Raw genomic sequence first — 24,922 nt, 5'->3', positions numbered from 1 at the left:
ATAACTTTTGTAGAGTGTAGGGGTCCGTTTGAAATTTGAAGTGTCACGTGTAGTCTGACTTTATATATAAATTAATTTAATTGAATTCATGGATCCCAGTATGAAATGGAATGGGGTTTAGGGAAATTGGGAGAATAAAAATTCTAGAAAAAAGGTTATGGGTACACGAGTAGACGTGAGGGGGGGCCTTCCGAGTTGGCGCTGCGTCGGATTTTAATTCTTTTCTCCCATCGTGGCACCTTCTAGTAAATTAGTAATAATATATATGTGCTGCTTTTCAATTATTTTATTTAATAATTTTTTTATAAAAAAGATCGCTGATCTGGCAATTTAGAAAATATATAAAAAAGTGCAACAGAAAATGACCTATAGATAGAAATAATAATCACCATTGAGTTTGATAGATACTCGAAAAAATCGAGAATGTTGATATTGTAATCGAGCTAGAGTTCGATTTCGGAGTTCGTTTTGTGTTGTTCGATTATGTTTCACTAGCCTTGGTTTTAACATGATACTGTGGCTGTAATATCATAGATAACAAATCGACAAAAAAAAAAAAAATTTAAATTTATAAGTTTTGGACTGCAGACATCCTTCCTACTTTTGAGCACAGTTTTCTTTCGGCTGAGTCTAAAATGTCAAAGCCTCATCTTTGATGTCTCCAAAAGGCTGCTACAAAAAGTCACGAAATTTTACTTCAAAATTTTGTGTTGAATGCGCTTCATATTTTTTTTTTTTAAAATATGATATTAATGCTAAATGATTTTTAAATGTTTGAATATAAAAAGATATACTCTAAAAGAAAAAAGGAACAAGAAACTGCGTCTGCGACGCAACGCATGACTGCTTGTCTGAAAGAAGAAGATTCATCGTCCTTTATTTGACTTTGCCTTCTCTGTTGTATTTGTTAACCTCGGTTTTCAAGTGTAAGATAATAAATTCGGGATTTATTGAAAATACACTTGCATAATAAATTTTCACTATATTTCTATATAGAATGATGTTACATGTACATCAATATTTTTACATCACATCTTAGCTCACAAAGAAATCAATACAAAAATTCAATTTTTTGTCAAAATTTCATAATAATTTGAATAAAAAAATATCAAGATATAATTGATGTAAATATCAATGTACGCTGTTATTAGAGGTACCTTTAGCATTATCTTTTTACATATATAAGAAAGATAAGTTATCAAACAAATATGTAATTCATATAAAAAAAAATAATCTACTCGTGAACTTTCGTAGTTGTGAACGTAGCAAAAGTCAAACTAAAAACATCCACGCCATTTTTGTATTTCTAAAATTCATGGATTTCACGTATGGATCTGGACCAAAATTAGAATCATACGTTTGGGCTTGAGTTGGGAACAGGCCTTAATTCGAATCTGTAGCCCACTTCAAAATGGGCTACCTCCTTCCTCTTTCTTTTGCCCATACGGAAAGGTCCAAGAGCACATTTTCGTGAAATCTTCTCCAAGATTCCTGGATCCACAATCCGACGGCCCACAATCTCTTTCCCAATATTCCAAACAAATCGCAAGCTCAATTTGCAAAACTTTTCGAGCTGAAATAAAAGTGGCGAATTCATTCTTGAAATCCCATATTCTCCGCTCAAAGAATCTTCCAGACTTCCCATGGCCGCGCCACCGTGACAGTGATGCCAGTCTCGGCCACATACGATTCCCCCACCTTCGCGTTCTTCTACGCAGTCTTCATCTTCATCTTCTTCCTCCTCCTCTTTCGTTTCCTCGCTCTTTTCTTCTTCCTCCTGCTCCTTTTCTTCCTGTGTTCCGACGTCGTTTACCTCCTCTCCTCTCTCCTATGTCCGCCTCCGTGACCTTCTCCCAGGATAAGGATGCACCCGTCGCCGACCCAGCTGCTAAAACCGTGAGCAATCATCCTTTTCGCAGAGTTTTATTGATTTTAAGCTTCCATTATGATGATTTGTTCCGAGCAAAAGGCTTACGTTTTTCATCCGAGAATCCGTTGATGATGTCGATTTTTTACCAGCGTTTATGGGCCTATGTTGATGAATCTGGAGCAATTTCCTGAACAAGCTATACTACTTTGAAGCTAGATGTACTAAGGCATTATCTAGCGATTTCTGTACATATGTTGATAGTGGCGTATCATGAAAAGATTTGATCCAAATTTTGACTATACACGTTTGAGTAGAAAAATCATTACATATTTTTTGAACTCTCAGAATATCCAAAATTTTGGTTTAAATTTCGAGGAAAGTTTGAGTGTACCTGAGACTATTGCATTTGCTGGTGGTGTGTTGTAGGTAAGAGTGATGATAAAGGGGAGGGTTCAGGGTGTATTCTACAGAAATTGGACAATTAACAATGCCAATGAATTGGGGCTCAAGGGTTGGGTTCGGAACAGGAGAGATGGCTCTGTGGAAGCTCTGTTTTCAGGGATCCCGGATAAGGTTGCGGAGATGGAGCAGCGTTGCCGAAGGGGCCCACCAGATGCCATGGTAACTGCTTTCCAGGTCTTCCCGAGTACCGATGATCCCGGAACCTCGTTTCAGCGTAAACCAACTGTGTGATCAAATGTGGGTCTTTTGCCTTGAGCATTGTGAGATCGATCATCATGTGTCTGTTTCACTTGTGGACTTGACCAATTTCTGAAAATTTAAAGGATTTCGTGTGTTCATGTGATCATAGAAGTGATCGTGTAATAATAAATCTTGAAAATATTTCATATATCTAAAATGGAATGGATATAGTTGGGTGTCATCACATTCTCCCGGTTGAGTTTCTTTATGCTATGACATAGTTAGGAAAATTTTCATGTTTGTTAATGAGATGCTAGCATTAAAGCAATGTCCATGAACATTTATTCTTATACGTAAGATTAATAATTTTCTCACAGAAACCCCACTTGTAAGGATGAATGCCTACCATTGGATGCATTTTTAGGGTAGCATGAAATTTTCTAGTGTTTCAATATGATATTTCCCTTGCAAGAACATGCAAATCCAGAAAGAGGCGAGTGGGAACGCTATGCTATTTACACAGCTAAAACCCAAGATTCATCTTATCTTTAATTTGGCTCATTGAAAAATTGAAATATCTTAACGAAGAAACAACACAAATTTTATCTTACTGTCAGCTCAAAGGCTTAAAAAATATAATGATTTATGGATTAAAATAAATTGATGAAAATCAATGTGTTCTATTACAAAAAGTACATGAAGTTCTGTCCAAAGATTGTCGTACAGAAGAACCGAACAAACATAGAAACAAATACTAAGAACTGCAGATTCTCATTTTACCTCTGAGCAGTTGTTTGCTCCCACAGGTTCTCTCAAACAGGTCGATATTGCCATGACTGCAGCATTGATAGACGCGTCCTCTCCCTGCTCAAAATCAAGATTATTTTAATAATGGTAAAAGTTTATAGAACTAATGTGACTAGAGGGACTTTGACCTTTTCTCTCCAGTAAAATATGTTTCCGTATTTCCCGGCTAATCGGCTCCAGAAACTTCGTGGTATGTCTAAATCCACCGAAGCTCCGACATTGAAGTTTAATATGTTTCCTGGTTGAATAATAATGACCATAAACATAAAAAGTTGAAATTGTGGAAGATGAGAAAAATATTGGTTTAGGCCTCTACCGAAGGTGGGATCGGCCACGAATACAATTGTATTATCGTCCACGTTCCAGTAATTTTTTATCGCTAGACCTGTGGCAAAAAGTTGAAAGGTTGGATCTAATATTCAGAAAAAAGAGACACTTGGATGTTCCATATCACGTCCCACATTGCATTAGAGAAGGGAACATGGATAGATTCATGAGAAAATACAATGAACTCTTCTCACAGTTTAGGCTCATCATTTTCCAAGAGTACTAAGAATATGGATTAGATATACTAGCATAGAGTTTCATTTGGCGCAAATTCCACCTATGTTGGTGTCATCTCTTGAACATCTCATCGTCAATAGATCATGTGCTAGGTGGTAATCAAGTTGTCTCCTTTTTCAGGACTGGTGATTGTGATATCTTATTCCATATCGAGTTGTCGGAGTGTAGCATATAGATATATTATAAAGATGAACTCTCCTAGTAATTTGGGAAAATCATTTTAGCGAAGCTCATTCTGTGAAGTGTCATCTGTGTGAGAACGATATAAATAAATCCTGTCATGTTTCAAAACCTACACAATTAGAAACTCCGAATATTCGATGTCATACCAGGAGTATTAGGATAATTCTGAGCCAAAACTCGCAACTTATATCCTGTATCCTTTTCAAGGGCATCAATCTCCAGGGATATTCTGTTCTTCTGCAAATCAAATCGAACAATATGATACTATTTAGCGTTGCATCTCATTCATGCATGATTTCTAAGCCATTTGACAGAACTATTATACAAACAAAAGGTTAACTCTTCAGGAAATGTCTTAAAGATTCAATCGAAACTAGCAGAAAACATGTAAAAAATCCGAAAATAGAATTTACTGCGAGAAACGATTAATAAAAAACGACACCTGACCCTCTGAAAGGAAGCCAGCAACATCAATAACCGTTGTAAACACGTTAGGGAGCAATTCAGGTCTGTTCACCCCGACTTTTCCGTCAGCAAATCCTACTCCTACAAAGTGTAAATCATTTTGCACAAATAAAACACCAACAATAATATATGCATTTGTATAGTGCAGTAAATTGAAGATCGAATCGAAATGAGCACTTCAAAGTTTTTCTTCGTATAGAAACTTATAGATAAGCTATCCTCAAGAATTTAGTGTTAATAAAAAGAAAGTTCACAAGTTTTACATGAAATTCCAACTTAAGAAAAAGGAACAACTTTTGTCATGAATCCATTTCATTCGTTTGCATCATATTTATTGTCTCATTAGTCATTATGTAATTATAGTTAATGTTATCACTTTGGGTTAGTTGTAAAACCATCATAAAAGATAACAAAATTCAAGAAAAAACTTAAATATAATTCAGCATACCACCAAATTTAAAGAATTTAAGCTCGGGTGTGGAGTGACGAAAGCACTTACCAGTGAGGGAGAGAGAAAGAGCTAAAGATCCAGACAGCAAGAAATTCAAAGATTTCGGTGGGATACGAGGAACCCATTTCGGAAATTGTTGTTTGATGTTGCAAGAAAGTGATGCTGCGCTGGATTTTGCCAAGACAGGGAGAAGGATTTGTCCAAAAGCGAGGGATGAAGACGGATGCTGCAGAAGGGAAGAAGCCATTGGACGGTTACAAAAACTTAGAAATCTTGATTCGGTATTTATTTATTTTTGAAATTTGCATTTGATCAATGGGTAGGTATGATTATTTTTTAAAAATATGATAAACTTATACAAATTATAAAGATTAAAAAGAAAGAAATAATTTTATTTTTCTACCAAGAAAAAACATTCAATTAATACTAGCTTGTTAGTTATGTCAATCATGTGATTTTTCTCCCAACTTATTTACAAATTTGCAGCAATTGTCTTATTCTTACTTATAATTTGGCTAACCTTACCTATTTTTAATGTTAAATTTGTTTGAAAATCAATCAAAATTTCCAATCCAACCTGATCCAAATTAGTTGATGATGACAAATATCCAAAGTTTGAATCCCTAAATTGAAAAAAAAAAGAAAAAAGAAGCTTGCTTTTTAATTCCACCGAGCTACAAAAAGTATGTTACCTTCTTATTCAGCCAAGAAGTAAAAAACAAATATAATCCAATCAATGAAATTTGATGATTAATCTGGTAACTTTTTTTATTAATATCATAGTTGAATTTATAGTTAGGATTATATACTTCAGATTAATGAAATGAGAAGAAATTTTTTTTTTATTTCTTTGTATCCCACATATATTTTGTAGTTTATTACTCAATACAAAACATTTTATCTAGCTTTTATAATTATTTATTTTACATTTTCTATCATATTATTATACTAGATTGTTAATTTTTTTTTTTTATCTATATGACGAAATTTTTATTTGAATTATTTATGAAAAAAATATTAATTTTTATATTATAAATATGTAATAGTTACTCAAATGGGTTGACTCCTGATCATGGCTCCGTCCATAAATACCCCAATAGCCTTCACAGATCCACGCTTTCATTTCCAGTTTCTTGGTAGGGTTCTAGACTCTACCGTATTATCTGTGAACCCAATTTCATTCTCCGAACCGACAATTGCATATAAAAACCCTAAATTTGTGATATTTTACGTTAAGGGTTAGAAATAATTGATGCAATCCGTTTTTGCTCATCAGCAACTTCAAGTTTGCGGGACTCGGTATACTCGGGGAACTGCATATCTGGTAAGTATTCCGTAATTCACGCTAGCTTACTTGCATTAACACAATATGCGTGTAAACTCTGAATTTGGGTTTCGTGGCTGTTCGTATGGGGACATGGATGGAATGTGTATATTTGTGTCCTAGTTCTGCTGTGGCGGTTTTTGGATTTACGAGGTTAGTGTTTTTGAGTTATTGGAGTTGAATAAGACTATAGTGATTGGGGAATTTGAATATGAACGGTGGAGGTGAAGTAGATGGAAAGAGAGATGACCAAGGTCTGATAATTCGATCTGGCACCAACAAATTTGGCCGAGCGATTTCAAGAATTTTTGTGGCGCAGATGTGTGAGAGTATTGGTTTTCAAGGAGTCAACGAATCTGCTCTTGATTCCCTTGCTGGAATTGCGATTAGGTACATCAGTGACTTGGGGAAAACTGCAAAATTTCATGCAAATTTGGCTGGTAGGGCAGAGTGCAATGTCTTTGATGTCATTCAAGGATTAGTGGATTTGGGCTCGTCACAAGGATTTTCTGGTGTTTCTGAGGCCCTTTATGATTGTGTAATTAGTTCTGGTCCTATCAAAGAGCTCGAGGAGTATGTGGTGTTTGCGGAGGAGATACCTTTTGCTCAGACAGTTCCACGGTTTCCTGTGATCAGGGGACGGAAAATGATACCAAGTTTCTCGCAAATGGGTGAGACACCCAGTTCTAAGCATATACCAGTGTGGTTGCCAGCATTTCCAGATCCTCATACATATATACAAACGCCTGTATGGAATGAGAGGGGCACTGACCCTCGTACAGATATGATTGAGCTGGCAAGGCAGCGTAGAAAAGCAGAAAGGTCCTTGTTAAGCTTGCAGCAGCGGCTGGTGTGTAATGGGTCATTAGCGGCTGCAGCCTCAGCTGGAGATTTAGCCGAACCAGATGAGGTGGGGAAGTCTGAGTTTTCAGAAATTGATAAGCCGTTGCTGGATGGTGGGAGAAACTTCTTACCGGTTGATGTACATGCTAAGCTTCCTGGTGAGTCACGCACAGAAAAGCGTGCCTCTTTATTGGAGACATTTGCTCCTGCTATTGAGGCGATGAAGGATGGGCTTGATTCTGGAAGTGATGGAGACAAGCTTCTTCCGCAGAGGAGGAAACCTATATTTCTGGAGTTGAAGGGTGGTAAAAAAGTCTTTGGAGAATCACTTGATTTGAGGATTCAGAACAAGGCAGCTGCTAGAACTTCATCCTGGTTCGAACGTGAGGATGAAAAAGATGATAAGAAGAGGAGGGTTGAGTTTATACTCCGGAAGTCAATGGAAAACCAGCTAGAACTCCCTCAGTTGTAAATTTGTAATTCCCCACGTGACTTAGTCAAAGACAATTTGCATACTCGAGCTCAAGAATATAGCAGTTGATTAGGTTAGTCTAACTAGAAAATGTAGTTAGTCGTGCTGGTGAATGTGATTAGAATCCACCTAGGTATCGGACCTAATCTAAGACATTTTTCGAGAAAATTTAGCGTGTATTTTTAGTTTCTTCTGTAACTCAACATTATCATTTTGTCCAATGAATTCAAATGTATCTTTACTTGTTTATTTTATACATATTCGTGTACCCATTTTAATTGGTGCAGTTTCTCCGCATTTAGGAGGTGTAAACTTCATTCAGTCATTGTGTTACTGTATTTATTACAGTGCTGTACATTTCAAGTGTGAATGTTATGTAACATCGATGGTATGCGCGCTTAACTACGGTAAAATGGGAGTAATAGGTCTTCTCATTCTTTATACCCCGATCTGAAGGTTGTAGTAGATGAGCAATTGCTTTAGCTATAAGTTACTATCGTACTTGGGGGAATCTCTTGCCCGAAATTTCTAATCGTCAAATTATTGACTTCAATTCAATCAAAATTCAGCAGCACAAAGCATCTTTTCGTCTCAAAAACAGGATTTCATGCAGGAAAAGGAAATGGCGAGCCGTTCTGTTTCCATTACCAGGTTGTTTTCTCGTTATTTCATGATTTTTATATTTGTTGCTTAATCTTACGGAAGCAATCACCTGATATTTTAATTTATTTCTACAGTTACTTGCAAACTGGTTGATCTAGATGCACATTTGCTTGGAGAAGAGGTAGATTAGTTGAATTGTCAATTTTTTCTTTGCATTTTGGATTGAAGTTTTGATTGACGTTTATGTGATTTTCCTTTTTCATTAAAGATTTGTATGTTTGGTAATTCTGTATATATAGTGTGGCGAGCTTAACATTTCCTCAAACATTGTGATCACATGAAATATGACTTTATGAACACTATACGATTTTCTTTTCCACATGCATACAAAAGTTTTATTGTAATTATTTAAAGAAAACTAAGAGAATTGAGCATACGGAATCATTCAATACTCAGGTTGTTTGCGGAGACGGTTTTGTAGAGTCATCATGTGTGCATTTTTTATACTTAGGATGCAGCTTCTGATGGAGTAAAAATTATTGATTTTCCTCATGTGCAAACTCTTAGAAATTTCCCCAAGGATGAGATATTTAAAAAAGTTGTCATGGTTAGATTAGATTCAATTATTCTACTCGACGAAAAGGAAGACCAGTCACCACCAGCCAATGCTCTCTATACCATCAAGTATTTGTATGAAGCAGGTGCAAGAGTAATCATAGTGGGCAGCTGGAGTGAGACTGCCAATTCTAGGTTTCCTTCGGGAGTATATCCTTCAACAGAATCTGTAGCAGGTATACATTTCTTTTGACTGGTAGGTTAACTGTTCCTAGTTACCACATTTCAATTCTCTGTTGTGATATTTCAAGTGCTCTTTGTGCTGATTATCCATCGTCAGTACTTGAACTCAAAGTTGTTCCAGTGAAATTTCTGAAAGATACACTCATTCTGGTGTGGAAGAGAGTAAAAATTATGACATTATTCTGCTCGAAAGTCTATTCTACTTGAAAGGAAAACTGGCTAACTATTCAATGTTTGCCAAAGAACTTGCAACCGGTGTTGATATTGTTGTTAACGACGCCTTTTCTCAGTCTCATAAAGTTCTAGCTTTAACTCTTGGTATTGCTTCCTTTTGCCCTGCCTGTGTTTCTGGATTTTATTTTGAGGAAGGCCTCTATAAGCTCAAGAAACTCATTTGGACCAGTGAAAGTCCCCATATGGCTATTTTAAGATTATAATCTTTGCTCAATAATTTGTTTGAACTGCAACTGGTGAATTTTTCTGATAAATTATGTAGCAAAAAATTAAGGATTTGGTATTATCTCTGGGCAGTTGTGTACTGTTAATTTCTAGGAATAGATCACTGAGTTTGTTATAGGTTTTCCTAACTTAAAATCTTGTAGTTTCATTTTTCTTAGACTGAGGCTATAAATAGTGTACCATCATTCATTTTTAAGTAAGATATAAAGTAATAAAGCCAGTATATATATTTATGTTCTCCTTTTTCATTATAAATATAGACTCTCTTAATTGGCTCTTTCTTGAATTTTTTGGTCTCTTATTTATGGTGCTTCAATTTATGTGCAGATAGGAGGAGGTAACCTTGCAGACAAAGCAGTTGCCCTGGAGATTTTAGCTTCTACATGTGATGGTTTAGGTTTGTTGGGAGTCTGGCCTTTCAGATAATGCATTCCCTTGGAGTGCCTGTTCCGATGGAATATGTGGAGCTTGGCGCAACAAAAGATTCTATCAGTATTGTGGAGTCTGCAAAGTCAAGAAATATTCCACTTGTTTTTCCAAATGACGTTTGGTGTATCAATAATCATAATCCAGAGCAACTTGGGATATTTTCTGTTACTTCTATTACTAAAGGTAAAGCCACCACTTACAGCATTCAGTAAGTAACCAGGTATTCTTTTGCATTTGAGAGAACATGTCCTCAAGGTTCATTATCCTTCCTGCTTTAGGTATTTATAGTTCAGATGTTATCATCCTTATGAAAGAGATTATTGGTTTCTCATAAAAATACCCGGATACCTGGACATTTGTCAGATTTAATCGAGTTTCCCATACACCTACTGGTAGATGAACATCATAGTGGCTGATAGTCATCTTTTTGATTTACCACAGATTCAGGATGTTCTAAGTTATAGAAAAACTCCAATTAGCTGTTCTAGAAGGGAGAAAGAGGAATATGAAAGTGCAGTGATCTCCATTGCTAGGTAGTGCATACGAAGAAGAATGGCTAACTTGATTGCTCTATGCAATTCTTCTTGTATTTGACGAAGATCTGGTCTTTTTACTAGGCAGTTGGTAGATATTTACCTGCTAATTGTCACTATACTGCTAATGTTTTATTAGATTTTTCAATCTTTACGAGAGAAATAGTAAATTTTCAGTTTCTAGACAGGGATGTGCTGTATGTTTACCCTGTGTAGAGGTCAACTCCGTGGCTACACATGCAGAAATGCCTTTATATTTAATATTAGGACTTGAAAACAGAAATTTGTTTATTTTTTAGATTCTCTCGGAAATCTGAGTTGATTGTATATGCTTGATTTCCCCCTTAAATTTTACATTTTTTGTCGTAACAAAAGTTATTTTATTTTTCCAGAGAATATTGTGGATTGGCCCATTGAAGTTTAACTCGTTAGGTCATGGTAAAGGTGGAGCGTTTAAACTGGCAGAAGAACTTGGTACTCTAAAGAAAAGCAGTTGCAGTATAACTTTTGTTAGGAACATGCAGTTTAAAGAATTATTAAGCAAATCGAAATCTTTCTCAGAAGATAATTTCGTAAAAAATGCTGCAGTTGTGTGGGAGGTACTTAAAGGAAGAAAACTTCCTGGGCTCGAGGCATTAGATAGAGTCTGCATACCGAACTCCATCTTTGAAAATTTCTGTATGTGGATCATGGTGTTGTGGTGGACACAATTGTAACGACCCATTACAGGCCCCCACTGCCCGGATCGACCCAAGGCTATCCCGATCTTGGGCTCCCTCAAGGGGCCTTTTCCCTCACGGGCTTTCCATAGGCGTCGTACGGGTTACTCATAGAACTCTCCAGCCCATGCACTGGAGCTTGTGCCTTCCCAGACTCGAACCTGAGATCACATGGATATATAGATACTCAGCACAAGTCTAGCTCAATTGGTACCAGACTTGTGCTGAGTATCTATATATCTCAATTGGTACCAGACTTGTGCTGAGTATCTATATATCCATGTGATCTCAGGTTCGAGTCTGGGAAGGCACAAGCTCCAGTGCATGGGCTGGAGAGTTCTATGAGTAACCCGTACGACGCCTATGGAAAGTCCGTGAGAGAAAAGGCCCCTTGAGGGAGCCCAAGATTGGGATAGCCTTTGGTCGATCGGGGCAGTGGGCTGTATGGGCAGTCCACTGGGCCTGTAATGGGTCGTTACAACAATGACATCAAGATAAAATGTTCCTTGTTCATTTTGGACCATCTTCTGCAAGGTTTTCCATTGATCTTGATTTTATTATTTATACACTATTCGCCCTTGTGGCATCGACCAGCTAGAGATGCTTTTCTTTAACTTCATCAATTATTTTTTGTTCTTATAAATGATCTTTAAATGGGTGTGTTTTTACTTTTTATTCAGTAATCTACAAGGGAGCGATATATACCTGATCGATTTCCTCTTCTTGGAAACTTGCTAGCGCATTATAAATTGTTTTTATCTTTGCAGGCGTATCCCTTTCATGTAGACTGGAATATCGCTTGGCGATCCAATGCTTCCTTTGTTGTTGATGTTGGAAGTGGTGATCTTCCTGTGACCAAGTTATTCAAATAACAAAAAATTAATACCTGAACAGTTTTTTGTTTGCTTCCACATCTCCTTGTGACTACTCCTTGCCCAAATGTGCATAAACTCAACATGAATAAAAATCCAAGCACCACCTTTACTATTATCCTTTGGTATCATATGGTTGGCTAGGAAACTGTACTGGCATATGATTACCAATCTATGAAGCATTTTCAGAGATCTTCATGCTTCTGTCCTACGATGTCAGTATACAAAAACTATTGGTTTCTTTCAAATTTGTATTTTTTGTTTAGGTCTACATTTCATGCATGTTTGCATTAATAATTCCGAGTCAAACAACATTTAGATTTTTTTTAAAAAAACAGAAATTTCTGGTGAAACTTTTGCAGTTTGTCTACTATATATGACCCCAGAACCTCCTTGTCCTCACCAACCGCTATATTAATCAGTTTGAAGCTCGAGGCTGTCTACATTATTGTATTTTAGTCAACAAGTTTGTGGTAATAAATTGTATGATCAAGGAAGTAAAGATAGTAAATTATGGTTGGAAAATTGCACACAATGGTTTGTTTATGTTTGGAATGGCAAGAAGAACTAAAGATATGAATTTTCTTGGGCTAGAGATAAATGCAAAGGTCTTTTATCCTCTCTGAACAAATTCGTTCCTGAAATTTTGAGTTGTGAACTTACTGGGCTCTGGATAGATTTCAGCTAGTAGATCATCGTCTTAATAACATTCATCGACTGCGCATCCAAAATATGTAAGCAGTTCGTTCCTGCCAAATTTAGTAATGGCTTACCATGTGATTTCCTTAAATATCGACAATAAAGTTTTTGGCCTTCAAACAATACTCGGGTATACTTTTGACTCTATGTACTCTCAAAGTTTAAAATACAAAGAGAAAGAACATGTATTTACAGGAATATAGGGCGAAAACTGTATGAGAATCAAGATGAATTGTCCATGACTATGAAGGTCAATCTTGCTCGTGTAGGTATACGAGGTTGTAATTTCACGATTTGGACAAGTTTCACTATTCCATGCATTTGATAAATATGCTTAAATTGAAGCCTTTGTTTTCTTGGAAAATTTTAAAAAAATGTCGGTTAAGACCTGATCTTTTTAAGACTCCCTAGTACTAGGAAAACCATAGATGCTAGTGGTCTCAGTCTTCACAATCTTGGAAAAAAGCTAATGAGTGGAGACATCACTATGACTAATTTACAAAGTTGTGAGGTTCAAATTTTTTGAACAAAAAGCTCCAAGGAAAGCAGTTAAGATTTAAAATCATTGGTTGAGTTAATTTATTTTCAAGTTTGTTGTGTTAAGGACTATGTTTAGCTTCCACTTTGAATAAATGCCTATCTTTCTCCCTTTCATTAACTTCAAAATAGTTCTTGGCTTTGTTATGATTGACCATCGAAATCTGTAACAAAACAATTCAGTGTCATGGTTGTTAGTTTGTTACATGTTTGAAATTTGACGTAATCATTGTATTGAGAAATATTTAGCTTTATAGCTAACTAGTTTTATTGGTTAACTATATATGTATATAGGAATACGTATGAATCTCATTCAACAATCATATTGTCACCTGCAATATGGAGATATATTTTCCTATTACCGTTTCTTGTGATTGTATACTTTCCTCCTATCTATTCTTGATGTCTTGGAAAGGGTTCGGGTCATTCTTGCAGTCGGACGAAAAGAGAAAACTTAACCGAACCAAATTCTAATTTGCTCATAAGAGTAGAACATGGGTAAAATTTAGCCAGGGTCTTCTGACCCGGACAGGATCTTTTCACCCGGACAGGATCCTCTCGCCTGGACAGGGTCTTCTAGCCTGGCCAGAGTCCTCTAGTCCGGCCAAGGTCCTCTTGCCCGACCAATGTCCTCACTCCCGACCAGGGTTCAGGTCACTTAATCACCAGTATGGGTCATCATGCCAACTGACAAAAGACATGACATGAGCAGTTGTCAGAGGACAGTGCATGAGCAGTCATCAGAGGACAAGGCGTGGGCATATGTCTAATCAAGAACAGTGTATAGTAAGTGTGTGCAGATTGTCTGACCCAGTCTCAGCCCATTAGACCATCCGGGAGACCAGGCAAGACCACCCGAGAGACCAGGTCAGACCACCGGCGGTCCTCTCATCAGGCGTGGCCAGACTCATCCTATCAGGTCAAAATCTTCATGGGAAAAGTACACTTCTCTGCTCGGTAGATTACCGACCCAACTCACCCAATCTACCCGGGCATCATCAATTATCTAATTTTGAATTCTTTTTTAACATTTAGTTCCTTTAGAACAGTATGTTCGTCTCCTCTGGTATGTGCTTCAATTCGAGGATTTAGTCGGACGACTGTTTCCAGGATACAACGGGCGGACCTGTGGCGATGTTGCACAAATCACCAGACTGGCAAACAAAATAGTACCTGGACTTTATCAACAGATCACGCAGAACCACAAGCAGCTTGCGCTTGGTGTAAACAGGAGAAAGAAAGCACGAACGAGGGACAAAATGGATGTTTCTGATGTGTTTTCGAGCTTGACACATCCTCTATTTATTCAAGTTGATTGCATCCATACGAAAGGCCAAAGGTTGCCATCAATAGACAGCCATACGAAGCACTGACAGCCAGCCACCGACAGTCAGACATGTGGAAGGTCTCTTCCGGAAAATAAAAAAGTAGGAAAAGGTGGCATAGCTTAGTTAGGCGATTTTTCGGTCCGATATTCGACGCAGTCAGGTCGCGCTTGTATGCTTGCATACAAGTCAAGTATTTTCCAGTTCAAATCGGGCGCTTGATTTGCACTCCCTGCGTCGACGCTCTCGAGAGATAGTCTCTTGACCAGTTATTCTTACACTTCCATAAAATGTAACACAATATAATGAGCTTCCCATTTATGTGAATTGAAATTAGGGAATGGTNTATATATAATCCAATAGCTATGAGAATGAAAAAGAATTCATAGAACAAGGCAAATTAAAACTTGCATTGGTGAATCATGATGTTGAGAAAACTGATCAAGGACAATGGCTGAAGGAAAATCCCTTCGGAGTGCCATCAGATTGGGAACGGCATGTGTTAGATCGTGGTGATCCCATGTACAGACTTTTACTCGTGAAAGTAACAAGCTGGGGCTCTATTTGCATCATCTGTAAATGGCCTCTATGTTCGCTCGTAACATAACTTTCGGATAGTGTAGCAGATGACTCGTATGTGCCAAGCAAACTGAAGCAAGAAACTGCCCACTGCACGACTTTCGAAGTTTCGGGTGATAAGTTTTAGGTTGATGCATAATTTTTGTGCTGCAAAGGTACGTAAAGTTTAGCAGTCCTGCTGTACGTACGACCATAATTTTGAGCTCCAAGTTTTCTGGAGGAGAAAAAAACAAAGAAGGTCCAAATTAAGTGATCAATTTGCATTTATATAATGAATACTTGTATTTTTCAAAATAACAAATTGTTTCTGTAATATTATTTAATAGTTCATTATATACAATCAACTTGCCTTTGTATAATGAATTGCATCATTTTCAAAATTTACATTTTTAACAAATTATTTAACAACTTGTTATTAAAATCAATTTTTTTTTGAAACGATGAGAAAATAAGATTTACTTGCAATAATTTATTACATTGTTATTACTAGTAGACGGGTACATACATTGTCGCATGTGCATACAATATAAATATTTCCCTATCAAAATATACTCATCATAAATTAGAATATATTCATCATTTACAATTAAATTTAAATTTAATTATAATTTTATGATAACTAATTTTGTTTTTCGCAATTGAACGTTCCAAGAATATGCAATGTTATCTATACAACAAATATCTTCTAAAAAAAAATCTATACAAATATCTATATTATATATACTTATTATTAGGACACCCACAGTGGGTGTTAAAGGGGTGTTATCTCTCCAATGAGAGTGGGCGAGTTTGCTGACACGCGGGCCACCCCACGTGTTTTGAATTATTTTAATTATATTTTATATTTTATGAACGCCCAAAAAAATTGGACATTTAGCGACGGTTTTGAAATGTGAGACACCTAGTCTATACCATCTATACTGTCTATATTATATCTCGTCAAATTAAAAATAACACGAAAATTTCACATTAACGTTTGCTCTCATGTTAGGATAATGATTGAGAGGAGAATTCGGAAGTTTTTTTTATGATGAATTTATACTTACATTATTAAATATCTTGGAAGAATGATTAGAGTAAATATGAACATATATCCATCAAAAGTAAGGGCTTATACATTATGAAATAGTAAAAATATATTATATATTTATTTTATTATTATATAATAACAACAGATAATAGTTTGTGTAAATTTGAATTAAAAATTAAAGATTTCAAATTCATAATAACAAATTTATTGGTTTGTTTTCACCGTAATGAGTTCCAAATATGAACTAAATTATTTTTTGAGTCGTTTTAGTGATTTCAAATTTATTCTAATATGAAATTTGCTAATCATTCATTCAAATACTCTATCAAATCCCAAACACCATTAGAAAATCCAACTCCACCAAATATTTAAATTTGAACGAATGAATTTAAGGTTAAGAATTTCAAATTCATAGTAATAAATTCATTGGTTTGTTTGATCAAACTCATTTGACAAATGATTCAAATATTAAATATATTTTTTAAGTAACTGTAGTAAATTTTAAACTACTCAGAACATAAAATCATCTCCTCAAATATTTTCGTAAATCTTTCCATTCAAGCACAACCATAAAAGAATACCCCGAAATTTGTGAATTTCCAATCTTACACTAACAAAATAATATAATAAAACAATATTTTGCACCTACGATATTAGTCATCACTATGATATGAATGTGTGAATGAAAAATTTCTATTATATTATTTTAATAAAAGGAATAAAATAAAAGGTTGAGATTTTATAATTTATTATGAAATGACAATTAATTATCACACAATTATATGATTTAAATTTAAATAAATAAGTACTCCACACATTAGAATTACTTCAAATGGAAGCTCTGCTATAACATGAGGTGTTTTGATACCCCAATTCACAATCACCGGCAAACTGGAAACCCTAATTTATCAGCTTTTAGTGCTGCATGTTAACCATTAAAGAAAGGCAACCCATCGAACAGGTTGTGTAAATATCCAATTCACTATTTTCTCAATCTTGTTCAATCTGTATTTTACAATATTGTGAGGTATAACTGCAGTTCAAAGTCATTCATATTTGGGGATGCTTTATTTACTTTTTCATATTCCTTTTGCTTTCTTATCCCTCTGCTGGTTTTGTTACTCTTCAAAAGTTTTAATTCGATAACTGGTAAGCAATCTCTCATTTTTCCTTATTATATTTGCTGTCTCCCCGTGTATATAACTCAAATTAATGACGAATTGGGGTTTTCTTTATTCCTTTCTTTGCTTATCTGGAAATAGATCTTAGGGTTTTTTTTCCTTGATCAATGTAACCTTTTGTTTGATGTGTTGTGGACTGAATTGGTTGGTAAAGTTTATTTTAAAGCTAATTTGTGGAATGATGCTGTCGAGTGTTGAATCTTGATGCTTCATTGTTTGAATTAAATTGGGGGAGACCTAAACGCTATTTGCACATCTTGTTGTTTCTTTGGCTAATTTGATTTACTATGTTGTGTTAAACTCTGATGCAATTGAGGCATCTTAATTCTAATTTTTTTTGGTGGGATTTTATCAAATCTTAAGATATTGATATTACTGTCTATTATTCACACTTATTTCCAAGTTAGAGATCATGTGAATGCATTTATGTTTTCCTGGTATGATGTCCGTCTACTGCTTTGCGTTGGTTGAGATATTTGATGGTTGCTTATTGTTGGTTTGTGGTACTTCAAATTATTGGTTTCTTTAACTATTAATTTACTCATCCTGGTAAAATCTACAGTCTGTTTATTGATGTCACTCAATTGCTTGATTGGACATGTTTAAGTATGTTGCTAATCCTTAAAAGTTTCTTCGCTGATTCTTTACTCCTTTTTGTGTTTAAACCAGTTGTATCGTATCCTGCGGTGAAGGTAGTTTGAAGTGTCCTTTGATACCTGCAGGCAAGAAGAAATGAAGCATAGCATTTTTTTGTTAGTGAAAACATAGAGATGGTGTCTCAGGTTTCCGTAGATTGTGAGATGCTCCTTGGCTCTGAGAATCTTGGAAGTGATGGTGGGGATTCTAGTGTACCCCCATCTGCACAAGATCAAGCTGCTGCGCCAATGCCTAGTAATTTTTACCCTTTAATTTCTAGTTGTGACCTAAAAAAGAAATATTTCACCATTGCCTCGTTATTCTATGCAGTAAAAAAGCAAACTAGGCAATGGGCTGCTTGGACTCGTCAAGAGGAAGAAAGCTTTTTTGCTGCTCTTCGGCAAGTTGGAAAGGCAAGCAGTCTGCTATGTTTGTACTGATATTTCTACTGAAAAAATTGCTTTGTCTATGTTCTGACCATTAAGTACTCTTGTTTTTCAGAATTTTGAGAAAATCACTTGCCGCGTTCAGAGTAAAAACAAGGATCAGGTTTTTTTTAATTAAATGATTTTATGAATTTCTATGCAGTTCTTTTTCCATGATTGGATTCTAACTTTTCTCCCATTTTAATTTATATTTGGCATTCAGGTCAGGCATTATTATTATCGGCTTGTTAGACGAATGAACAAGTTGCTTGGTCCTGAACTTTGTCTTGATGCCAAAAACTCAAAAGATACCAATGCGGCAATGCTTCGATGGTAACTCGACTGTTTATAGAAAATTGCTATCTCATTTGATCTTGACTTTTTACCAATAGATTTTTACATTTTCTTTTTATTATTGCGCCAATCTACTCTGGCCATCTGGTTGTGCGTTATGATATCATTTTGGTCTCTTCTAGTCTTGTTTGAAAATCATCATAATATTTTCTTTGTAGCCTTTTACTTTGTTATCCTTACAAGCATTTGTGTGTTGTTTATTTCATCAGCACTGCATACAATTTTGTAGTTTGCTTTTATTTTATCTCTATTTTCCTTTTTCTTCTGCACCTTCTATTTGCGGGTAATGGAGTCCTTTTGTCATGATTGATAGAAGTCTCTCCTTTGAGTGAATCAGAGAATTTTTCACTAACAACCAGTCTCCTAACTTATTTAGTTGCTTGCAGGTGGTCATTACTGGAAAAGTATAGCTGCAAAGCCTCTAAGCTTCACTTGAAACCTCGAAGATTTAAGATATTTCTAGAGACTCTGGTTGGTATTATACTAATGGATGCTTATCTCAGAGATGAAATAGTTTGAAACATGATTGAACTGATTATATTCCTTTTTCATGAAGGAGAATCAACTCTTGAAAGATAGGAAAAGAAACATAAGGAAACGACTTTCTGGTGGAGAAAATAATTCTTCTACGGCATATGTCCCTGCCTCAAATGAGGTTAGAACATCAGGTCATGACAGTCGTTCGGTGAAATTGGTTCTTGTAGGCTGCCAAAACATCCAAAAAGTTGGCACTGGAAAAGGATCTGTGTTGAAGCGCCATGGAAATGTAGAGATGATGAATCGTGCTAAAGTAGACCCAACCTCTGTGAAAGCTGCAAAACATCGACGCAAAACAGGTAATTGGACTAATAGTTTTAAGTTCTTTTAATGTTCTCACTAATCTGAAAGGTTTGGGCATATGAATGATGCCTTGGATCTTGTATGCCTCAAAAATTTTCTTCTGTCTTTTTGTTGGTGTTACTCCTGTATTTCAAATATATATGTAGGCATTGCATCTGCAGCTGCTTATAAAAGATGGGAGACAGCTGCCATTGCTGGGGTTTCATTGGTTGCTGATGCTGCTGAACATTTGGAGCGAGTGAACTCCAACAAAGATACTGAACTCGGTCAGGAAAACTCAGGTTAAAAGCCATATTTTTCGTTCTGAACCTAGTGAAGGCACTAGGCAGGACTAGTGAGAATTAATGACTAGTCTTATAATAGCAAATGTGTTATTGCTTAACTTTCAGGTCACGAGAGTTCTCAGCAAGTTGTCAAAATGATGAACGCTATACCTGTATCTTCACAAACATTGTTCAATCAGAATAACATTCAGAACTCTGCAAAACTCAAGCTACAGTTGTTCCCAATTGACGAAGGCACTCGAAAAATCTTGGAGACGGTAGGATAAGAGGAAGCCATGCTAGTCTATGCATTTCTTTATGATGTTTCCAGGTGTTTTTTCAGAGCTTGATGTTAAAATTACTAAAAAAATTATGGACTATGTTTATTTGTTGTAGGAACAACACAATCCCCATCTGGAACTTACTTTGAGCGCACGAAAGAAAATATCATCTGTGCTAGAGCATCTAAATAGAAAATGGGGTAACTCAAGCTTTATGGCTCAAGAGCTGACGCTTTTTCCTTACTGGGCGCAACGGGAAAACCTGGTGGGATATCAGATGTGGACTAAGGATTCTCCTCTTTGTGCAGCGGATATTTACCATCTAATTGGAAGCCCTGCGATCTTCCGCCTCAGGTTTAATTCTCATACACTAAGTGATGATGTTCATAGAATTAATGGAGTTTAACAGATTTGTTTTGTATGTAAGGTATGGCTGGTTCTCGAAAGCTGCAGTTGAATCTGAAACAGCTCAAACATCATCACGTACCAATCTCAGCGAGCAAAATTTGAACATTAACCTAGCGAAAGAGCAGAACTTTCAAACTGAACACCCTTTTAGTTTCCATGACTTTCAGCTTGCCTCAACAGGACAAAGGAATGCTCATATTCCCTCATCAGCATGTGCTTTAAATGAAACAGTTGAATGTCGTGGTTCTATTTCTGATGTGAATATTTCAAGATATCATAGTGATGCTGTTGATATGTCAATGCCTAAAAGAGATACTGGATCTTCAGCGGTTACTAGACAAGTTGAAAAAATGGTATGTCTTCTACTTTTGTTTTGTCTTTTAACTTGGTAGCTTTTGTTAGAATTGAATTCTATTGTGAAAATTTTATGTGATAGATTGATACATTTACAAACTGCTATGCCTTTGCACCCTATTATATCAAAGTTATATATACTGTTTATGAGACTATTCAGCATATGATTTCCGTGGAAAACTTCTAGTGCACTTTTCATCTTTCGTTATGTCCATTAAAAGGAGCAAATGCAAACCTTTTCTGACAATTATTGATTACCTTGGCCACTCATGGCATGTGAGTTGAAAAAGAATGATTTAATTTGTCAATGGTATCTTAATTACCGATGACAATTACAGTTAAACTTGGTCTCACATGTTCGTCAAACGAAGCTCTAGATTATTGTTTTAGCATTTTGAAATAATATTTTTTTTAATTGGCAGAAGGACATGAGTTTGTCATCTGGGGAGTGGGCCGATAGCCTTACTAACATTAGTGTGGGAGATCTGCTTTCTGAGTCAGCCCAGAACATGGATATCAACTGCTCTGATTTTCCTGTGCCTGTCAACTCTGACTGTCATTCACAAATCCCATTCAGTTGCGACTCTTTTGATGCTGCAATTGCTGCTCACATTTACAAACATCAAAACAAAGTAAACTTGCAGCCTGGACTGCAATCTCATGTGCCTTCCATTTGGGATGCTGAAGAAACATGTGATGCCTTTGCATTCCAGAAAAACAGTGCTTTATGTGACAATAGCCATAGTGCATTGAAGAATGATTCCCCAGAGGCATGTGTACAAACTTCTAAAAGAAATCTTACTTCTTACAAGGAAGTTGAGGTATAATTTTAAACGAGGATGCCATTGGGTTATCTGAATGTTTGCCATCGGTATCGATGTCTTGGTAGTGACGCTATTATTCTTCCTTCTAGGAACTGCCTGAAGTGGAACAATTAACAAGTACTAATCCTGCTTGTGGGGACCTGGTAGGTAACTGTAGGCCTAGTTATACTCCAGAGAATGGCACAAAGGACATAGGTGGGATCACCGATATATATTGGGTAAGATTTTCCCGAGTTTACAATTTCTCTTTTTTTGTTGCAGAAGTTCGTTCTTCATTACTATCAGCTGTTGTTTTAATTATGTCGTGATTGCAAGTTTTTAAGATTATCTGATTTTAATTTTTCCCTGGCTCAGCCTGACTCTTTAGGACCGTTAGATTTGGACATACCAACCTGTAGATACCATAGTGATGATCTAATTTTTAGCGATAGCCTTGGTGGCTTGAACCGTCTCATGGCGGACAGTTTGGATGCGTTTCAAAGTTGCTCATTATTTGGGTTGGACAAGAACGAACTGGCACCTACGGCTGAAACTCGTCAAAATGCTACCGTTTCAGATTTCAAAATCGGGAGTGAAGTCTAAAAGATTTTGCAAGAGAACTCACAGCTGAAATATAACGAGTTCACTCCGGTGCTTTGCCATGTTAACCTCGACTGAAATAATTTAGTTAAGGTTGGTTATGTGTCATTCCATAACCATCGTAACACTAGCAGACTACAGAATCGATAGCTCTTTGTGTTCCTAAGCCAGAAGTTCTTTTGTGGTGTACAAAAATAGAAACTTGGAACTTTCTCACATATTTTAAACAAGCTTTTTGCCGTGTTTGATCATTTACTTTTTTGATGTATGCTAATCAAAGCCTAAGACATATACAGAGTATATCTCAAGTCAATTTGTACTATAAGGTTGGTAGTTTATACGTTTTGTATTAAGTTTCTGTGAATCATTGTGGTAAAATGACTATCGACATAAAAATCGCCAATCGGCCTATAATCGATCTCAAGGAAAGGAGAATCCCCATGCGGAATCACAATGGCAATATCAATAATTAAAATGTGATGTATTTTGAAATCATATATTTCGCATATATAATCAATACATATTCCTGATTGCTACTTTATATTTCATTTCTTAGCCAGAAGCTTGGTCTTCAAATCTTGAACAAATTGATCAAAATTTTTCTCCGAAGACCCATCTTTCTCCAACGCATTTTGCAAGATGGAATGCACTTTTTTCATCTCTTGCTTCAGACACCTTGAAGTAGTAGATTCGTTATTCAACAACATCTTGATCTTCTCCGAAACCTTAATCCTTTCAACCAATAATGGTGCCATCCCATCACCAAGATCAATCCCAACCTTCCAATCCTCAACCACTAATTTCCGGTTCGTAGTTTGATCGCTGTATAAAGGATTACATATCATCGGAACGCCGCACCAAATACTTTCCATTACAGAATTCCATCCACAGTGCGTCAGGAACCCTCCAACTGCAGGATGTGAAAGAACCGTAATTTGATCGCACCATGGAATGATCAACCCTTTACCATTAATATCATCCTGGAATCCGTCCGGCAAGGCATCTGCTATATCGGTTCGAACCACCCATATACAGTTTGCTTCGCTTAGAATTAGCCCGTGAGCTATTTCTTGAATCATCTGCTCACTGCTCTTGATGTGGCTACCGAAAGAAACGTATAGAACAGAGCCAGGAGGCTTGGATTCGAGCCATTTTGAGCAGTCCGATTCAGAACGTAAGCTCTTGGAGATGGCAGTTTTAGTAAGGTTTTCGAAAAAGTTGACCGGGCCAACTGCATAAGTTGGCAGTTTTTGGTTGAGAGCTGATAGTGTCTCCGTTTCTAGTTCTCGAATAGTGTTGAATAAGATGAAATCTGCTTTCTTCACTTCATCAAACGCCCGGGAAATAACTTTTTGCACAAATTTCGCTGATTCGTCTTCCTTGAGATATGGCATCAGGTCTCTTGTACTTATCGATCCCACTCCAGGTATGTAGTTTATTTCTTCATTAATATTGTCTGATGATGATATAACAAGAAAAAGAAATTTAATTGAAACCGAATGAATAATCAGGAGTAAATGTTTAAATTTATTCGGTGGCTCAATATATTTGGTGGCTAAAATCATCTTTGAAAATAATACACTTTTTCTTGCAATGTAACACAATTGAAAACATTTTACGCATCTTCTTATCCAAGAGTGGAGATTGCCTTGTTTGACTCATAAGCAGCTTGCATTGCGGCAGAAAAAAGAGTGAAGAAAAACAGGCAGAACAACAAGAATCATCATGAAATCGAATTCTCAATGTCAGAAACGATTTTGGCAATATTGTCATTACATAAAATGTCCAAGGTAACCTATTTACACTTGCGCTCTAAGAGTACACACAATTAACAAGATCGAGAATAAAAATATACATACCCTTCAGCGGAAAATGACCATTTTCTATCAGCAGGTCTAAGTGATAATTTATGGAAAATACGGCAGCCGGTTGAGTCCAGAACGAAACGCTTATCAGATTGTACTTGTCGGCAACGGTTGCAGGCCATGAATAGAAAGTGTCAGCAATCAAGAAACTGGCACCATATCTAGACTGTCTTAATGTGCTGCCAACAAACTCATCGACTCGACCTGGAAAATCGCGTAACATGGCGTCCCAGTACTCTTTTATGTGTAGAGCACGGTCGAATTCTAGAGGAAACCCATCGCTGATCGTGGCGTAACGAATGTCGAGCCCGGATTCCCGTGCTTCGGAGAAGAAATCGATCCCATCACTTGTCTTGCTGTGGTCATGAGATGAAGATATCGTGTGGTGAATGTAGTGAGTATGAACAAATGTGATGGCAAAGCCCTTGGAAGCAAACTTGAGGGCAAGATTCACAAATGGTGTGATATGGCCTTGATAGGGAAATGCAATCATGATTGCATGAGGCTTTTCTGCCATTTTGTTTGTTTGATTCGAAAGTTAGGCTTAATCTTGGGGTGAAAGATATTGTCAATTTGGCTGATTTTCTCTCAATGTTCAATTTTATATTATCGTGCTAATGGATGAATCAATGAAACAATAGTCAAATAAGACATCTCCAAGTCAAATTGAATTTGATCAGGTGAATGATCTTTTTTCAATTGTTGGCA

At 36.4% G+C, this 24,922-nt stretch overlaps 6 protein-coding genes and 1 long non-coding RNA gene across 17 annotated transcripts; 5 read left to right on the top strand and 2 right to left on the bottom strand.

The window, feature by feature from the left end:
• Positions 1-1,290: 1,290 nt before the first annotated feature.
• On the top strand, positions 1,291-2,753 carry LOC140970113 (uncharacterized; the record flags this gene model as incomplete). The annotated part of the gene is made up of 2 exons (XM_073431695.1): positions 1,291-1,896; positions 2,297-2,753. Coding segments are annotated over 2 exons (873 nt in total), but the record flags the coding sequence as incomplete, so codon positions are not given.
• Positions 2,754-3,143: 390 nt separating this feature from the next.
• On the bottom strand, positions 3,144-5,260 carry LOC140970119 (thylakoid lumenal 15.0 kDa protein 2, chloroplastic). Its single transcript, XM_073431710.1, has 6 exons — positions 5,031-5,260; positions 4,509-4,612; positions 4,213-4,303; positions 3,636-3,704; positions 3,448-3,557; positions 3,144-3,376 (listed from the first exon to the last, which is right to left on the bottom strand). Exons 1-6 carry the CDS (start codon positions 5,227-5,229, stop codon positions 3,284-3,286), a joined length of 666 nt encoding a protein of 221 aa, XP_073287811.1. The 5' UTR covers positions 5,230-5,260; the 3' UTR covers positions 3,144-3,283.
• Positions 5,261-6,036: 776 nt separating this feature from the next.
• On the top strand, positions 6,037-11,148 carry LOC140970118 (uncharacterized). Of its 4 annotated transcripts, none has more exons than XR_012174078.1 (5): positions 6,037-6,306; positions 8,191-8,272; positions 8,359-8,405; positions 8,736-10,093; positions 10,836-11,148. XR_012174078.1 is itself a non-coding variant. In XM_073431708.1 (5 exons), the coding sequence occupies exons 1-5, from the start codon at positions 6,235-6,237 to the stop codon at positions 9,820-9,822; spliced, it is 495 nt and encodes a 164-aa protein (XP_073287809.1). In that variant the 5' UTR covers positions 6,037-6,234; the 3' UTR covers positions 9,823-9,944. The 4 variants fall into 4 exon arrangements, 2 of the variants coding, with proteins under 2 accessions (XP_073287809.1, XP_073287810.1); XR_012174079.1 differs by having other exon boundaries at positions 8,736-10,130; XM_073431708.1 differs by lacking the exon at positions 10,836-11,148 and having other exon boundaries at positions 8,736-9,015; positions 9,809-9,944.
• On the top strand, positions 6,510-8,172 carry LOC140970117 (transcription initiation factor TFIID subunit 8-like). Its single transcript, XM_073431707.1, has one exon. It carries the CDS (start codon positions 6,518-6,520, stop codon positions 7,619-7,621), a length of 1,104 nt encoding a protein of 367 aa, XP_073287808.1. The 5' UTR covers positions 6,510-6,517; the 3' UTR covers positions 7,622-8,172.
• Positions 11,149-17,036: 5,888 nt separating the features above from the next.
• LOC140970114 (TSL-kinase interacting protein 1-like) lies at positions 17,037-22,600 on the top strand. Of its 8 annotated transcripts, none has more exons than XM_073431704.1 (14): positions 17,040-17,165; positions 18,108-18,276; positions 18,352-18,434; positions 18,523-18,570; positions 18,670-18,779; positions 19,187-19,271; positions 19,357-19,636; positions 19,787-19,921; positions 20,030-20,181; positions 20,300-20,538; positions 20,612-20,945; positions 21,369-21,767; positions 21,860-21,988; positions 22,125-22,600. In XM_073431704.1, exons 2-14 carry the CDS (start codon positions 18,156-18,158, stop codon positions 22,350-22,352), a joined length of 2,343 nt encoding a protein of 780 aa, XP_073287805.1. In that variant the 5' UTR covers positions 17,040-17,165; positions 18,108-18,155; the 3' UTR covers positions 22,353-22,600. The 8 variants fall into 8 exon arrangements, with proteins under 8 accessions (XP_073287799.1, XP_073287802.1, XP_073287805.1 ...); XM_073431703.1 differs by having other exon boundaries at positions 17,043-17,353; positions 18,055-18,276; XM_073431698.1 differs by having other exon boundaries at positions 17,037-17,165; positions 18,055-18,434.
• A 215-nt stretch (positions 22,601-22,815) lies between these two features.
• LOC140970115 (UDP-glycosyltransferase 86A1-like) lies at positions 22,816-24,922 on the bottom strand. The gene is made up of 2 exons (XM_073431705.1): positions 24,209-24,922; positions 22,816-23,805 (listed from the first exon to the last, which is right to left on the bottom strand). Exons 1-2 carry the CDS (start codon positions 24,729-24,731, stop codon positions 22,895-22,897), a joined length of 1,434 nt encoding a protein of 477 aa, XP_073287806.1. The 5' UTR covers positions 24,732-24,922; the 3' UTR covers positions 22,816-22,894.
• Positions 23,640-24,453, top strand: LOC140970116 (uncharacterized). The gene is made up of 3 exons (XR_012174077.1): positions 23,640-23,775; positions 24,033-24,139; positions 24,243-24,453. It is a non-coding gene; the product is annotated as an uncharacterized lncRNA (long non-coding RNA).

Source organism: Primulina huaijiensis, unplaced genomic scaffold (genome assembly GCF_012295235.1).
Source record: "Primulina huaijiensis isolate GDHJ02 unplaced genomic scaffold, ASM1229523v2 scaffold43351, whole genome shotgun sequence".
NCBI classification, from domain to species: Eukaryota; Viridiplantae; Streptophyta; class Magnoliopsida; order Lamiales; family Gesneriaceae; genus Primulina; species Primulina huaijiensis.
This window is presented reverse-complemented; position numbering and strand designations above follow the sequence as displayed.